We start from the raw sequence: 17,682 nt of genomic DNA on the forward strand, positions 1-17,682 counted from the left end.
ACTGTGTTCCTTAACAAGACTTTGTCTGAAACATCTGCACTATGACATTTATGGTGTCTAAGGACCGTGCTGTGCTTTGCCTTATCAGTGTTATACTGTTATCTATTCTCCACATGCATATCTCTTCCTAATGATGCCCTTAGCAGGTGAGTCATCCAGCCCTGTGTTATCCAGTGCACAGGGCCAGACCTGTCTGGGATCTTAACAATGGCTGGAGCTGTGGGAAATGAGAGAAAACAGATTGAAGCCAGTGTGTCTGCAAGTTAAATAATGGACTTAAACGAGGCATATAGCTTTGTCTTTGAAGATGCTGATGACTGTTTTAGTGAATGATTCTTCATTTTTCATGTGTTGTATATGTTTTGCTTATACATTGTTAAAAAGTTGTGCTTTGGCTTCATTTATCAGGAGGCGAATGGCAGCGATAACCCCTTTAGCCTTTTTGGATCTGATGCAGTGCAAAGAATTTGCAAAGAATAATAAATAAATATGAAGATTAAATATTTTCGCTATTCCTTACTTGTTCATTTATGCATTTAAGTTGTGATGCCTTTAATGTTTACTACACTATGTTTCAAATAGTAACAAGGCTGGTTTGTGTCCTGGATTTCTATTTATTCTAAAGTCTCATATGCAATTATTACTTTTACTTTACTCACATTATTCATACGTGATGTGAAATGCAATCTGCAGGTGAAATGAAGTGAACTGGAATTACTCACCTGTGACTAAGTGACTATAATTGTCAAAAGCTAATATTCTCGAAATTCTATATAGTAGGTATATAGTCTTATACAGTTTACATGAATATTCTACCCAGAGGTCCGTTCTATTATTAAGCTGATAGATTTGCAGCCAAGTCCTTTGTAAGTGCAGGTGCACTTAATTGAAAATTGTTCGAAGTAATTGCCATAATTTGTTGTTGAAACCGTGGACTGTTGATTAGACTAGACAGGTTATATACTCCACAACCAACATCTGTGTGTGTGTGTGTGTGTGTGTGTGTGTGTGTGCCTAACCTTAACCATCTCATGAGACTTTAGCAAATCTTTGGTTATCATCTAACCACGACAGAGACAGAAAGGATGAGAAAGATAGGAGTTACTGTGAGGCAGACTACAATGTTTGTTGTCAGTTCCTGGTAACTTGTTCTAGTCAGTCACAGTCAGGTCACTGAATCTGAATTTCAAAAGTTATACATCATGGGAATATGTATACCACATAGCCTACAGCACAAATATAACTAAAAAGAAAAACTATCTAACATTTACCTGCATTGGGTTTAATAAACTCATGTATAACTGGGTCGAGAACATTTTACAGGTCTGCTTTCCAGGAACATTTGCATTAACAAAGAGACTCAATAAGAAATGTAATCAATCTGAAACCCTCATCCACAAATAGCTTTGAGAGCAAAGCTTACCATAACTGATCATGTTATTGGGGTAATTTGTCCTTGCTTTCTTCAAAGGAACACATATGCTATCAAAGAGTGATTGGTAATGCAGGATCAGTTCTGCCTCTGGCCTCAGCTTTGGCATCTTTCTTATTCAAAATCTTCACTTTAACGTCCCACCATAACTCCAAAGCCACATTTGGCATGCCACAACAAAAACATCATGAATATAAAAAAGCAACGATAACTGGTGCATAAAAGCAACGATAACTGGTGCAATCTGCATAATGTTTGTTGTCTGGGCATATCATCAGGAGTCATGTGAATTGATCTTGTGTGCACATGTCATGTATTCTTCGGTGTGATTTGTGTAATGGTGTGCATGAACAATAAAAGCAACCAGACTTACTTCCTATGTGTCTTCGGGATTTATTTATTATGCATGTTCTGTATATACAGTGCCCCAGTGCATCCCTGCACATCAAATATACAGCTGGAAATGTCACTGAATTCAGAGGTGTTGCCATCCGCTATAACCTTGAAAATCTGATCATCATTTAAGGTCCTTTCCATTCATGCTTGATGAAGCAAGTCATTTTTTCATTGTTTCATAAATGTACAGAAACTGATTGGATGTTCCGATGTCCGAGTGAGGGCAGAAATGTTTCTGAAAATGCATCAAAGTCAAATTATTAATTGGCCAATGGTAGTGTATTAAGTATTTGTGGGATCTCTGTGGCACTCTGATGTCTGTCTGACACATTGAGAAGGCAAAATATGAAAAATGAAAAAGCTTCATGTTTCAATGTTCTTTTCATTGCAAAGTCCCCTGTCTCTTCCCTGACAGCAGCATATTGAGCTTGTCTAGCCTTTTTTTCAATTGGAAAGTCTATGGTTTGATCCCTACAACATGTATGTATCATGCCAAAGCATCCACCAAACCCCTACCCATTTATTCCTGGTAGTAAGTGTTAGCCTAAATGCTGAAATCAAAAATAAGTTCAACTCATAGAATTGTAGACTCTGCTGAATAAAACCCATGTTGTGATAAAAAGTCACAATACATTAAGGAAGTGCAGATGATAATGTGGCAAATTCAACACATGTAAACATCACATATGAAAAATATGATATATAGATATATGAAATATAGGTACATTTGTTCATTATCAAGCACGAAAACATAAAAAAAAGATATGGCATTTGCCGTATCTAACTATTGCCTTAGTATAAATGCAACAAATACTTTTTTGTTTTTCGTCAAATTCCCAGACAATTAAGGATTTAATCATGTAATTTGACATAACCATGACATAGCTCTGGGTAAAAATGTAAACATTTACATTCTCATTTATAAGCGCACCTCCTGATATTTCTGTAGAAAAATAGTGCACATAATAGGAAACACTTGAAAAAGAAGAAAACATGACTTCCATTTGTTTAGGTTGTTTTATTCAGATTATGAAAATGAATGATCTACGGCTCCCCACTGGCCCTCAAGGGATTTTAATTGATGAGTGTAGCTGCTTCACAGTTAATTATTTTGATGTTGTTAAGCTGAAGGCAGAGGAGGTGAAGGTTGTAATAGGAAGTTATGATAATGTTGTTCTGTTGTGACTCTTACAAAGAGATTAGTATGTGTTATTGAAGAGTTTGCTCTCATTTGCATATTGATCAGTATGAAAGATACATTAAATTAGGCCACTAGAGGGGGCTTATGCAACATATTTTTCAAACCAGCTGTAGCATCTGCTTATCATTGATGAGGCATACCTTATTCTAGAGAGGCATAACACATTTCCCATGCCAGCAGCAGAAGCTGTGGTTTTGTTTGTTGCTGCTTTTCTTTCCAAGTAATGTAAATCATTTCTAAGGACACTTGCTGTTTTGTCTTTGTACTTAACCCATGTTTTTATGGCTAAAAACAAACTCAAACATGCAAGTCCTGGGTTTTGCCGTGGTCCTATAGAGCCTATATATATATAAGGTCAGCAGGGATGTTTGCTGTCACAGTCCTTACTGTTTTTGGAAATGAAGGAACAAAATCACTTGTAAAAGTTTATCATGCAACATAATCACCAAACAAGAGTGTTTAAGAATGTACATTACTTCATGTAATGTTTATGTAAACTGATACTGAATTAGTGTTAATTTCGTCAGACGAGACGAGACTAAATATGTTCGTCAACGACCTTTTTTCCATGACTAAGACGAGACGATGACGAGACTGCGCCAATGTCCAAAAACGCTGACTAAGACTAAATTAACATGCATTATTGTTGACGAAAAAAGACGAGACTAAAATGTTTTGCATAAAATAAAAACTAAGATAAAATCGCTCTTAATTTTCGTCTACAATCGTCTCTACTTTCTCATCATGAAATAGAATATTCAGCTGTTACCGAGACCCGGTGCTACGGCACCGACAGGTGCCCTAACGACCGTTATCTACCGGACCGAATAGCAACGCAGATTTTGGTGCCACTTAAATGCCTGCGCTTCTCTCTGATGCTCCTAAACGGACGTTAGAGTCAACCGAAACATCGCTGCATGAGGCGCTAGTTAACACTACACTTGGCAGCAGGTAACGTTAGCATACCGTTAGCTAGCAGTTGGAGTAAACACGGTTACAATCATTGACATATATAAAAGGGTTACAATGCTGACAGCTAAACGGTGTAAAGGTTTGTCTCTATTTCACTGTGTAGGATTCCAACACGAGACGTACGACAGTCTGTAGCTGCCGTTGTCTGAAAAACAACACATATGTTGCGTTCACTTGAAATACGCCTCGCCAGTTTCGTGCTGCATTTATTTTATTGTAAAATATCCTTTTCCAATGCATTGGTTGTTTTTGTCGTTAACTGGTGAAATAAGGAAGAGGCTCAATATTTATATAACTTTATATAATTTATTTATTTTTATAACTATTTGACTGAAATGGTTATCAGAAATAATAATAATAATAACTAAAATGTTTTGACTAAAACTTGACTAAAATGGCGAGACTTTTAGTCGACTAAAACTCGACTAAGATACCTTGAGTTCTCTTTTGACTAAAACTAGACTAAAATGACGAGACTTTTAGTCGACTAAAACTTGACTAACAAAAATGTTTGGCACAAGACTAAGACTAAATTAAAAATAGGTGACAAAATTAACACTATACTGAATACATGTCACTTTCTGTAAACAACGCTCTGTTTTTTTCTGTTATTGTAATCAGTGCAATTTATTTTCGCACATTCGATTAGCATGAAAACATATCCCAGAGAACGGTCGACTCGGTAATCATGTGTTATTAACCCCTAGGTTCATTTTGTTGCTTGTTTGGCATGTTCTTGTTAAACAGGGATTTTGCAGGTGGAACAAATTGAATTTTGTTTATGCTTCGTCAGAGTTAGCAGTTGGTGTAAAACTTCCCGACCAATGGACCAGAAAGCCAATTTCAAAGGGAGATGTAATCATCTAATTTATGCAAAACTGTTCTCTGTGTAGCCATCACTACAATGCTCGTTCCTAATCCTTAAAGAGCAATCCACGGAGTGTTGACTACACTCTCTACATGTAAACGTCATGTTCATCAGACACTTTCTCTGCTGTAGTTTCTCCATCATGTGGCAACAGAATGAACTGCAGAATCTGCTACACACCATCTAATTATTAAGAGTCAGTTAATAAAATCAGTATCTTGTTCTGATCAGCACCCATCCATCTATTATTTAAAAATAAGTAAACATAGTTTTTTTTCCATGTTCAAACTTATAATTTATTCTCATTCCATTCTTTGTTGTTACTGATTTTTATTTATTTAAATACTTTCTTGTTTTTTTTATCTGGGGTTAGGTGGGAATTAGCCTTTTATCTTGTGTGTATTTAAAGGCCCTGAAAATCTATTTTCTAAATCAGCTTCTTACTATGATCAATGGGGTCGTACACAAACACACAATTTCATGCCAAAGTGAGAACGGCTTTGATTATTTCACGAGAGATTTCTGTTATTTGAAGTGGGTGAGACTCAGTTGGAAAAGAGTGATGTCACCATGTCCCTCCATGTACCAATCAGGATTTAGCAACGTTTATTAAAATGTTGTGAAAGTTTTCAGATTTGTTGCTTATGACAGTGAAACCTGAGTTTTTGAGTATTAAACTTTTAATATACCTACCGTAAGGATGTTTTTTTCCCCAACTCGTAATTTCATTGTTGGTAATTTAATAATAAGTGTTTTATTTTACAGAGAAATACTACAATTTTAAACCAGGGTTTTAGGGGCTTTAAGTGACAACAGAAAAAAATGCCATTACCTTATCTGTTATTTGTTTGACGTAATTCACTTTTCATTCACAGCTGGATTCCAGATTGGCCTTTTAACGCCACAAATCAATTCACTCAAAATACCCACATCACAGAGCAATAATGGTTTATTTGGATGCAGGGGTTTGCAACATCCAGTCAGTGGTATGGTGTACATTACATCACAGGGTTTCAACCAACCAGACACTCAAACAGCATCACTAGACAAACATTGAAGAGAAGGTAAACAGTGTGACAGCAACTCGCACTCCAGTCCCCACAAGATGACATTCTGCTCTCTGATGTCTTTTTTGAATATTTTCTTCTCATGTCGGCAGACTGTGTTACCCATTTCAGCATACATTCCAGGAAAGAAAGTCTGTGTAACATCACATGTAGGGAGAAGGAGAGGGCACCAAGTGCCTTATAACCTCTTCAAGAAGAGGGTCCATATCAGTCCTGCTGTTTCCAACAATACTGCAATGAAGGGAAAGAGCTAAATGACAAGTTTACGGCTCAACCACAGCACAGGCAGTTCACACGGAAAACAAAAAAAATGAGAGAAATTTTCTGAGACGATTCTACTAAACTTCACCTGCAGATCGCGTGTACAGTAGTTTCTATAACTCTTATTCTTCAGCGATCAAACACAGACGAGCATTTCATGATGATTCTTCTGTAATTCATGAGAGGAATACTTTTACAGGATGTATTCCTTGTGGAGGTTTGACGACTGAGTAGCAATAGAAAGCAAAGATAAAAAAGCAACATCAGTTTATAATAAACATGACAACTAATAGACAACATATTACAGTAAAAAAAGCAAATAGAAAAAATCCAATAAAAATTGATGTGCACAAAAGGCACTCAAATTTTCTGCTCCACTTACACAAGTGTATATAAATAAAAAACAAAACAGTCTAGTTAAATATAATGATAATTTCACTTTTTGAAAGTGTGTGCTTTCTTTGTATTTCAATAAACATATATGCTTTTTTGTAACATTATCTTCATAGATTTCAACTGGTGCAAAACTGTAACCAGGACAAATTGAACTATATGGATAAGCCTAGTGATTTTTATATTAGCTCCAGATCATAATGCCCACGTACTGTAAAGGTGAAGGTATCCACTGTTTCGTCACAAGAAGAGGCAATACCAACAGGAACCAGCAGAGGATGTGAGTGCACTGTTTGACCTTAAATGCTGTTTTGCCTTTTTCTGGTTGTTCGGGCTCTCTGTTCTTAAGAATCAATTCATTGACAACAAGCATATATATTTAATTTACATGTATCTCAGTAACACTGCAGAATGTACAGACTGTACAGATTTGACAGTGGAATCAGAGCCTGGTTTACATGCTAATATTTAAGTTGATTTTACTCAATCAAGCACTGTTCTTTTTTACTTTTATTTTTAGCAACTGCTACAAGCAGCTTAATTGATCATTCCCAGACAGTCACCATAAATGTTAAGGTATATTTAAAAAAAAAAAAACATTGAATATTGAATTCATTTGTGCGTTTTTCCAAGGAAAGGCACCACATACAGTCATTGCCTAACTGACGCAGAATATGAGTCAGACATTACAGCTCAAAACATGCAGAACAGAGCAGGCTCTTTGGAATGCGGATGACAAGGTCTCTGGACTACAGCTGTCAGAATGACAAGACGTACAGTAGATATGAACACTAAAACTCTTTTTAGTTTTCTTCCAATTAAAGAAATAGTCTACAGTTAGAGCATAGCTGTATAGATCAACAAGGATAAGAAAAAGGCAGGAAGGAAGGAAACTGTGATAGCTGTGATAACAGTATATCACAACATCTGCTTCTCAGGTTCCTCTGGGTGTGTATGACATTTTATATTTAAAAGAGGAACTGTCATAGGGTACTTTTCCACTATTCCATGTCTCTTATGCAATAATAAAATCCCCGCAAATTATACTTAAACTAAGTTGCAACAGTTCAAGTGTTGCAAACTAACTGTAAAAATGGGCGAGTGTGTGTAAAAAAACATAATGGAGAAAACATTTATTCAGGCGTTGCTGTCTGTTCAACAGCAATCCGTTTTCTACAGTACAATTACCAAATGCATTCTAAGCACACAGTACAAGGTAAAAGATCTGAACTCTATTGTACACAGTTAAAGAGTATGTTTGTAGTTTACTGAAGATGATAGAAAGGTGGTTTATGACCTTTACTCTAAGTTCAATTCACAGTCAACCCTGCCTTTTTTGTATTAGCCTGTACAAGATTACTTACTTACTTTACAAGATTATCACTTAAAAAATTACGAGCTATATATTATGTACAGTACCACAGGATTTCTACATGAGTCAATGCATTAGTAAAGTTAAGTCTGCCCACAGATGCCTTGCTTTGTTAAGTTCTGATTAGTATGTCTCAGACTTCAGTGATCATATTCATGCCAGGATGCTTTTGTCTTTAACAGTGAACGAAAAGAATTCAGGTACAACATCAAGAGTACCACACACGGCAGATTTAAAATATAATACGGTAAGATCCCCATGTATTACTTTGTCACATATTTGGATATCTGAAACTTGAGTCTATTACTATTTTTTTTTCAAACAACTATTTTATGATTATAATGACCATATAAGAAAATCCCACATCATTACAAGTCTCTCAATGATTGATGCAAGTTTTTTTCCCGTATTTTCTCTAAACCCCGCATGCAGAAGTACATAATGTCACTAAGTTGTTAATTTGCTGAACATCCACTGTATTAAAGTACAAACAGAAAGCATGGCGCGACTTCAAGTAATATTGTATGTACAGCCATAAGGCCTGCGACCTAAATGGTAGCCAGACATGATATTTTAGCCTGCATGTTTACACCCGACCAGATGAGGTGGTTCATACACATCAACAGGAGTAACTGAAACGTCAGCTGGACAATGTGTGCTGGGTGGAAAGTAACTAATACTGAATGTCACACAAGTATTGCTTCACTTGCATTCATTGCATCTTTGAAACAAGAACATGGCCACAGATTTTTGTTGTTGAAACTGAGGTAAACTGAAATAAATGTATTCTTATACATATTTTCTTTAGTTATATCAAGTTTCAAAGAGAGTTGAGCTTAATACTATCATACCTCTACAGCGCCTTCCACCGCTTTATCACCATGGTAACATATTGTAGGCTCGCTTCAAGAGCTTCCTGAATATATGAATTAAGTCAGGCAGAAAACAGAGAGGAAAATATTAACAGCTGCTTTTCACACATCATCACTCATTTCTATTAGCTTTCCCCTCTTTCCCCTTCTACAGATTCCACCTTTGCTACATGGTACCTGACTTATCTCCAGCATCACCAGACGCATTAATATTAGAACCAGCAGCCGTACTGTTACTTGGAAACATCTTCTCAGTGGGAGTTATAGCAGGGCTGCCGACCCCTGAAGAGCTGGAGCTGCTGGAGCGGTGCTGGGTGGGAGGAGGTCGTACCGGCCTCATGGGTGGGGGGCGTAGCTGAGCCCCAGCCAGCCGGGCAGAGAGAGCGGGTTTAAAGGTGGTCATCATTTCAGAGGTGGAGCTGCTGCTGCGGCGCATGGCTGCATCGGGGTCACGGATCATTATGGTATGCAGAGGACTGCCGGGCTCGGAGCTAACTGGGTTCTTCATGGGCTCCAGGGTGTCCAAGACCACGTCGGGAGCCTGCTTAACGGTGTTCTGTCGCTCCAGCTCACGAAGCTCATGGAGCGCTGTAGTCATAGTCTTGTCTATGTCCTGGTAGAAGAGAGATGAAGATGAGGAGAACAGAACAATCAAAAATAACAGCCAGGTCAGTGAGACATCTAGCATTTACAAAAATTACACTTAAGACTATACCCATGTGTTTTGTTAACCTAACTAAAATTCATATACATAAGTTTTGACCATTTTCAAATAAAGACTGTACAAGTTTACTGTGTAAGATTTAGATCATATGGTTTTACATTTATTTTTTTATTTTTTTACTTTTCACCCCTTATATAGTTTCCTACATTTTCAAGCATGGCTTGGTTTTCGTTTAATTTCTGCAAATCCATCATAGTAAATTTCAAGTCTGCAATAACTTTTGTCAAGGCTATATTATTGTTGCATGTTAAGTTCAAGTTAAATTTTATTTATACAGCACATTTAAAAAACAACCATAGTTGACCAAAGTGATTAACACACTCAAAAACAAAATGAATAAAATACACAAACAAATGAAAAATAAACAAAAGGTGTCAAAACTCAAATTAAATGCCAACGAACAAAAGTGGGTCTTAAGCAAGGACTTGAAAGTTTCAGCTTTCTGAGCAGTTCAGACAAATTCAGAGATTTGGAGCAGCCACGGAAAAAAACTCTGTCATCTTTATTTTTTAACCTGGATGTGGGAACATCAAGGAGCATCTGATTGGACGACCTCAGTGCTGTGATTACATTACATTACATGTCATTTAGCTGGCGCTTTTATCCAAAGCGACTTACAATTAAGTCGCTTTGACAGGAGTGTGAACATGTAAAAGCTCTGATAAATAAGAAGGCGCCAACCCAGTTAAAATTTTAATGCAGTTTTATCTTATCCTGTGGAAATTAATGCAAACCAATGGGTGCCTGGAATGGTAAAACACAATACATCCTTTCTAACATCCTTCACAGCAGCGTGGTTTGCAAAGTGGTTAGTTGAGACATAAAGTTTAAAATATATGTGGTAAATGGGCTACAATATGCAAAACAACTACTATGGTGCTGTTCATTTTTCTATTGGGATACTATCAGTTAAAAAATGTTGTTTATTAAATTGTGAGATTTTAGATGAACTGTAATTTGTTTTGTTTTTTTCCATCACACTCTAATGGCTGCAGACATTAAAGTGTGATGGAACGGTCAGTGTTCTTCAGATTGTTATTCAGTTCCAGGCCTCTGTGTCCTTGAGGCGTGTCTATCTCCTAGCTGCAGTCGGCCCCTGACATTTACTCCTGGTACCAGCTGCCGCTCTCAGACAGCTACAGCTGGCTCTAACCAAACCTTCCAAATCCTCTTATACTCTATAGTTGCCTGACACTTCATGACAATCATGTCTGGTACTGAGACCACAGTGCCACCAACCAGACATATACTGTATATAAACAAATTATATCAAAAGAGAAAACTTACAGTAGGCTATATTTCTCTGTATCTTTTTCACAAACCCAGCCAGTTTTGCCTCTACCAGGAATTTACCACACTTACTTCAGCCAGCGCTTCAGTCTCCAGTGATTTGTGGTCCCCAAGGCTGCTGTGACGAGTAGCCCCCGGCACCGGTCTCAGAGGGTGGCCCTCAGGATAGGCCTTCCTGTCTGGGTAGTTGATGCTTCCAGCACTGCCAAAGGTGCCAAGGCGTCTTTTTTCTGGGCTCTCCATACGACCCTTGCTAATGGACACCTTGTGGGGGCTGCTGGGACAGGCTGCAGCCCGTGGTGGAGTATCAGCCACTCTGGTTGGGCTGTGGGTGTCTTTACCACTCCGACGATGTGGGATTGCAGCTCCATCGGACCGTAGCCTCACCCTGCGGAGAGGGATCAGATCAGAACAACAGTCAAACTGAAAAACTCCTTAATAGCACTCAATAGCACTTTTAAAACAGGAAAAGGTGTTATTCTTAATTGCATCCACCTCCCCATGACTCCTCCAAAGTTGTAATCAGGTGATTGTTCACATGGTGATGGGACATCATTTTTGGATGAACCCTTATCATCCAGCAACGGTCCACTGCTCGCTTCGCTATCCGCTTTCTGACTGAGGTTATCTGAGAAAGCATCATCCCTGAAACAGCAGAGGTGAGCATAAGCTATACACATGAAGTACAAGTACATGTATACCTACAGTAATTACATTTTGAAGTGTGTTTTTTCCAACCCAACAGTTTAGTGTAATGTTGTCAGCAGAATTACATGACACAAGATAAACAACAGCTACTAAAACACATTCTGCTGTTACTCACAGGTCTTGTACTACAATGTACTGATGTGGGATGAGGCCATCCACACCATTGTGCCGTCCCTCCCACCAGTCTTCAGACGCTCTGTGATACAGAAGCAAAGAGGCTCCCTTTTTGAAGGACAGCTCCCTGGGTGTGCGTCCTACATAGTCAAACTTAGCGATGGCCTCAATCTGTTCGACCTCTGAAAACGTAGAGATCAACAAAAAGCTTAATCAACTGCTTAATAGAGCCCAACATGGTTATGATCAACAACATAATTCACAATACTGGATCTTATTAAGTACATATAATACTAAAACAATCAATACTAAAAAAAAATAAAAATCAAGAGATCTTGGAATATGTGCTTCTAGTTCAATCTTTGCTGAATTTAAATCATTGCTGTGATTCAGTACATGATGTTATCTCCATGTCTCAGTTTACATTGTAAATCCCTGAGACATATTACAGAGTAACCACAGCTGAAATAAAAAAAAAGTCTGATAAAGGATTTTTTGCCAAAATTTCAAACCTGGTCTTGTCTACAGTCCATTTCTACATGCCAGCCAGCAGGGGTCAGTCAGACTTAACTGTATGGTTAACAACAATCAGCTCTCACCAAGAATTTTGATTTTTGATTTTATTTTGTTTTATTTTGAAAAACCTACAAGAGGGGTGCAAAGACATAAAAGAGGGCATTCAAAGTTGTGAATGAATACAGATAAAAAGACGTTTTGTTCAAATTTGGTTTCAATTCCAAAGTAATGAAAATAGAAAAGGTACTGCATGGTTGCCACGTTCTTAATCTGACACCAACTTGTTTTTCTTCCATGAAAAGTGAACTGCTGCCAGAGGACACCAACTGAACCAGCTACAGAAACTACAGTGCAACACCAGAGCCCACAATGTCACATAAGACTCTCAGCATGCCATTAAGCAGGAGCAGAACCTACAGCAGGCAATCGTTATTTGTTGTCTTTTTCAAGTCAGCACTCATTACAAACATAGCCAATAGCACAAATAAAGCTCAAACATAGGGTTACCCCAGTCTGACCTCACACACTCATACTTCATAGACCTGTCCACTGACTCTTCACATATGGCACAGGAGATATTATTCTGTGTATCACCCGTGTTTTGGCTTTTGTGTCTGGCCCAGTTTTGCATTCAAAGCTCAGAGGAGAATTGGGGAAATACTGCACAAAGGAGAAAGTCTCAGGAGAATTGCTGACTTACACTGAACAAAGAGTGAGCAGGCGAAGAGGGAGGAGGGAGAGGGGGGAAAGAGAGAGACTCACACACAGAAAGACCGATCAAAGAGGCAGTGCTGCATGCCAACACTGTTTACTCAGCTTCAAACATCACATAACCTTTGCATCATAAGGTGTTGCAGCGCAAACTTCACTCACCTCTCAGTCAAAAGCACTTAATAAAAAGGGCAGTCTGTACAGCTTTCTTATCCACAAAGACTACTAAAATCACATCATACTGTATATATTCTCATGTGAAATCCATGTGATACTATTTGCCAAGATGTGAACTTTTGTTTGATTTTCAATATTTTGTGTGCAAAGTTAACATAAAATGGTTATAAGTGTAAATGCATGCTGTCGTATCAGAAAATATAATGGTAACATCTTAACCTAGCTGTGATATTGACTATAGTGCACACAGGCAAGACCCACAGTTCACATGGCTACTAACTTTGGATACAACTAGAGGGGCACTCAGAGAGTGCAGAACTTTGCCAAGGCATGCCTATCTCACAATATTAATGCAGTGTGAATGTTCCCAGTCAGGAAGTCGTTTTTCAGATTATTCTGACCTGACATGAATGCAGCACAAATGCAAACTCGCAATGTTAACGAAAGTGAAAAATAATGTGTGTATCCGCCCCGTGATTCAGATCCATTCCAAAATGTAATGGGTTCTTCCTTGGCCCATGCCACAGACAAACCAACAAACAGACAAACTGAACCGAAAAAATCACCGCCTTGGTGGAAGGAATAACAAGAAAAATGGCCTACATAAACAAACATGACTAAAAGGCATGCTAGTGGGTCCATTAGCCTGCATTTTGACACAGCAATGCTTTGAGCTGAATGATAAGGTCAGTATGCTAAGGAGCCCACAAAAACAATGCTAAAATGCTGACTTTTAGCAGGTAAAATGTGTAATGACCAACATCTTAGTTTAGCGTATTAGGATGCTAACATTTTCTAATTAGCACTAAACACAAAGTACAGCTACAGAGGCTAATGGGTATGTATGTTATATGATTTCCGTCCGGACCACACCGACCACCAAAATTGCCATCCCTGGGGACATAGGGTACCTAGGTAATAACAAAGCCCCTTTATAAAAAATAGATGTAGATGACTACTATGACGTACTGACCTTCATCACTGGTGTGTGGTTCAGTTCCATTGTCAGCCTCGTCAATAGTTCCTGGTTCACTGTGTGGGCTGTCACTGTGTGAGAAAATAGATCACAAAGATGAAATAAATTAACATTGCCTTTTCTCTAAAACTCTGAACAAATAAAACTGTAGTCTCAATATAATAATTGTACTTTGCTCACACCAATACTCACCAGTACTCCTCCCCCCCAGTCATGCACTTTTCATACACTGGGCCGTCCAGCTCACGTTGATTGGGAAAGATGAGTTCATTGTGGATGATGATGGTCTTGATGACCTCGTTAACATGTGCCTGGCACGCTACAGGATCCTGTCCGTCTGGGATGGGCATCAGGGTTGGACCAAAGCAGATTGCCAAATTGTATGGATCCATCATGTTCTCGTCACTGTACTGGGAGAGACTGAGGGACGGGACAGGGGAGCATTGTGTGTTTAATGATGTAGGCAACCTTTAACAACACCAGATACCAAAATATGGTATGTATAGATTAAGTTATTGTCTAGTAGTAGTCTGTATTAAAAGACATAGTCAATAAAATTGGGAGTGATACAGTTACATTCCTTTTGAGTTGATATGATGAATGTGTGAGTAAACAGCATTTGTATACAACCAGCAGACCAGGGACAACATTATAATTCATTTGGAGTCGTTTCTGGCCATCTGGCAAATGTAAGTCCATATTTACCCACCTTTTAGCTCTGTTTTTGTCTCCACCATTCCTGAGAGAAATGTCCAGCTCTTCAGCTGCTAAATGCTCCACTATGTTTACCAGCTAGTTGCTAAATGTGCACATTGAATACCTCTGGTTTTTAGAGCTTTTTCACTGAAAACCGCTGCCTGCTGCGGCCGCAAAAAAGACTGAACCAGAAGAGAGAAGTTGCAGGCCAAAAAAATCTAAACATTGAGCTAAATGATGCTAAAACGCTACCTGGAGCAGAGAGGAAACTGATGTGATAATTATCTGTGGGCTCATCACTATTTGTGACCCTGTTTACATACAAGTAGTCATGTGGTCCATTGTAAAAAATATTGATTATAGCTGCTTTAAGTGATCAATCCCAACAGTATTAGAGACTTCATTGCACAGCTTAGTTAGACATTAGCTTTAAAAGCACTCTGATCAGCCAACCCTCTAAACAAATCGTCTAAACCAGCACATGCCACAACTCACTCTGGGTAACCAAATAATTTAGTGCTGCAAGAGGAAGTCATAATCAGTCCTTGTACATTATCAACAAGCTGAGGCTGAGCAGTAAAACCACAGCTGGAACAGCTCCAAAAATGAAGGGGGGTATAGAGGAGCCCAGTAAAACCTGGGGTATGAAATCAAACTCTTTGTTCTGCAGGCAAACCCAGTATAAGGAGCATTAATAACATCCATTATAAGGGGACAGGTATACTACTTCAGTGAGGAATGAGTTTCCGAGCCCATAAATTACTCCTAAAACACTGCAGACAGATGTAGCAATAAATAGCAGGTGTTTTTTTTTTTCTTGATTTGTTTCTTTTTGGACCTTGTCTTTTCAACTGATTGTAGCTATTCTGTGTTTGTTCAACATGGATTTTCCTCACTATAATTAAATATACATGTAAGATAAGTTTTAGATTCAACCACATCACTGATGTTACTACAAAGAATAAACTCGTCTAATTGCTCGTCTGCACATACAAGGACCTGTGGCATAAAATGTAATCAGTGCAAACTCACTGATTGAGAAAAGCAAAAAGGTATCTCATGACGATTATGATGGTGCGAGAAAGAGTCACAGTAATCTGCTGGATGTGATGCGCTCTCTCGGCTCCAGACTCCAGCTCTGAAACACAAAGGACAGAGATAGAGAGGTGTAACAACAGTGGTTTACACTGCAATAAACAAGACATATATAGCTTTTAAACTTTTATACTGTATATGTGACACTGTCCACTGAAATATAACATATGTCAGACCCTAACAAGAAAAAATTATCAAAAGGCAGAGGAGATTCTGAAAACTGTTATTTGACACTTTAATAGATGCCCCCCTCCTGCCTTTCACAAGACCCCAAAGGCACACTGAGTGATCAAACCATTACTGTAGAAACAGCGGGGAAATGATTCTGTGGTAAACTTGCACACGGCAGACTGATGTGGCCCACACTCTCCTCTTCCTTTTGGCTTTCTGTTAAATATCAGGCAGACAGCCCTTTTGTTGTGATTGCTTCCATGTGCTGCACTGCGTGCCTTTCTCTTCTCCAGTAAAAAGCTGAGTTTCTAAGAAACTTTAGGTGTGTTTTCTCTTTATTATTCAACCAGTCAAGTCACAACTTTGATTGCTTTGAATACTGAATACTGTGCGTGACTCACTGATGGTAGAAATGAAGTCCAGGAAGCGCTCTTTGGGGAAGAGGGGGTTCTCCAGTCCTCTGAAGTACAGCTTCAGCACACCTGCCACTGAGTTGATATCATGATCATTCTGGTCGTCAATCAGGGGATCTTCACCTGATTAAGAAAAATATTTGTGCTTGCAGTGGTGACATTTGATGGGTTCATCCTGTTTAAGTATTTGTGACAGCACAAAGGGGAATATATCGCCATCTGTCTTTGACTCACCTCTCTCAAATGAGTTTTTAATATCATTGACTTCCACCTGTGATCCAGGCACACGAAATATGCCTTGCTGCTGCAAGCCTGAAAGAAATACAACCCAAAATTGGAGATTCAGAGTTACACTAGCTACCATTATCTCCAAACCACAGTGCCAGCTTCATGAAAGCCCAATGGAGACACACAACCCAGAGCAGGAAATGTAATCTAGTCATAAAGGGAGATGCGTATTTTTCCATGAGAGGGCCCCTCAGTGAGGCTGCAGCATATGGTTTTAGTTAGAGGGCTCCTAATCAGTTTTCTGGAGTTTCATTAGGTCCAGATCCAGGGGAAAGTCCTGCAGGCTACAGCAATGAGCTGAAGACAGATGTGAAGATAGACAGGGAGGAGTTATAAAGAGGGTTTTTGCAGGGTGGCTGAACGGACTAAACCAAGACCAATGGGACTTTTAAATCTCTTTGTGTGTGATCTATTGTTATGAGCTTGTCAAATCATTGGCTGGCAGCTGAGCACCTCAGAGACTTAAGGTGCAGAGCAGAGCAGGCCAGTCTCTGTACCTGCGGCTATTTGTGGAAATAGATTGCCTTGTCCAATAGCTGCTGTCACTTCTTATGAGGCAGAAGGAGTTTTCAAAGGACTTTATAGTTTGCCTGCTTTTTCTGTCCTTTCACTCAGAAGTCGTCACAGCAACATGATTTAAGACTCACCGTATAGATTGATGTATCTGATACAGCTTTCAACAACAAGTGGGATTGGTTGACCTGAATCCTGAAATTAAATGATGCGAAAAATAAATAAATACAGACAAGGCAAGACAAATAACAGCAATAAAAGAATACATAACTAAAAGAGTAAAGTAATATATACTATTTTGTATAACCTTTATACAGCACCATTATTAACTATACAATGTCTAAATAAATGAATGAATTAAACATACAGTTTAAAGAATCCCCTATTGTAGTTCATATTAAATAAAGATATGCAAGAGAAAAGTCTAATGTTAAATTTCATCACAAACCTAACGCC

At 38.5% G+C, this 17,682-nt stretch overlaps 1 protein-coding gene across 4 annotated transcripts in view; it reads right to left on the bottom strand.

The window, feature by feature from the left end:
• Positions 1-5,800: 5,800 nt before the first annotated feature.
• Positions 5,801-17,682, bottom strand: part of srgap3 (SLIT-ROBO Rho GTPase activating protein 3) — a 61,162-nt gene continuing 49,280 nt past the window's right edge. For 2 of the 4 annotated variants that reach the window (XM_039797178.1, XM_039797179.1), the window contains 10 exons: positions 17,361-17,421; positions 16,660-16,737; positions 16,414-16,548; positions 15,779-15,884; positions 14,243-14,470; positions 14,048-14,121; positions 11,672-11,852; positions 11,344-11,493; positions 10,921-11,236; positions 5,801-9,447 (listed from right to left, as the gene is read on the bottom strand). In XM_039797178.1, coding sequence (XP_039653112.1) covers positions 9,001-9,447; positions 10,921-11,236; positions 11,344-11,493; positions 11,672-11,852; positions 14,048-14,121; positions 14,243-14,470; positions 15,779-15,884; positions 16,414-16,548; positions 16,660-16,737; positions 17,361-17,421 — 1,776 coding nt within the window. In that variant the 3' untranslated portion in view covers positions 5,801-9,000. Of the gene's footprint in view, positions 9,448-10,920; positions 11,237-11,343; positions 11,494-11,671; positions 11,853-14,047; positions 14,122-14,242; positions 14,471-15,778; positions 15,885-16,413; positions 16,549-16,659; positions 16,738-17,360; positions 17,422-17,682 lie in introns of those variants that run through there. The other 2 variants (XR_005638937.1, XR_005638938.1) reach the window with 2 other exon arrangements.

This window comes from Perca fluviatilis, chromosome 4, assembly GCF_010015445.1.
Source record: "Perca fluviatilis chromosome 4, GENO_Pfluv_1.0, whole genome shotgun sequence".
Classification (NCBI taxonomy): domain Eukaryota; kingdom Metazoa; phylum Chordata; class Actinopteri; order Perciformes; family Percidae; genus Perca; species Perca fluviatilis.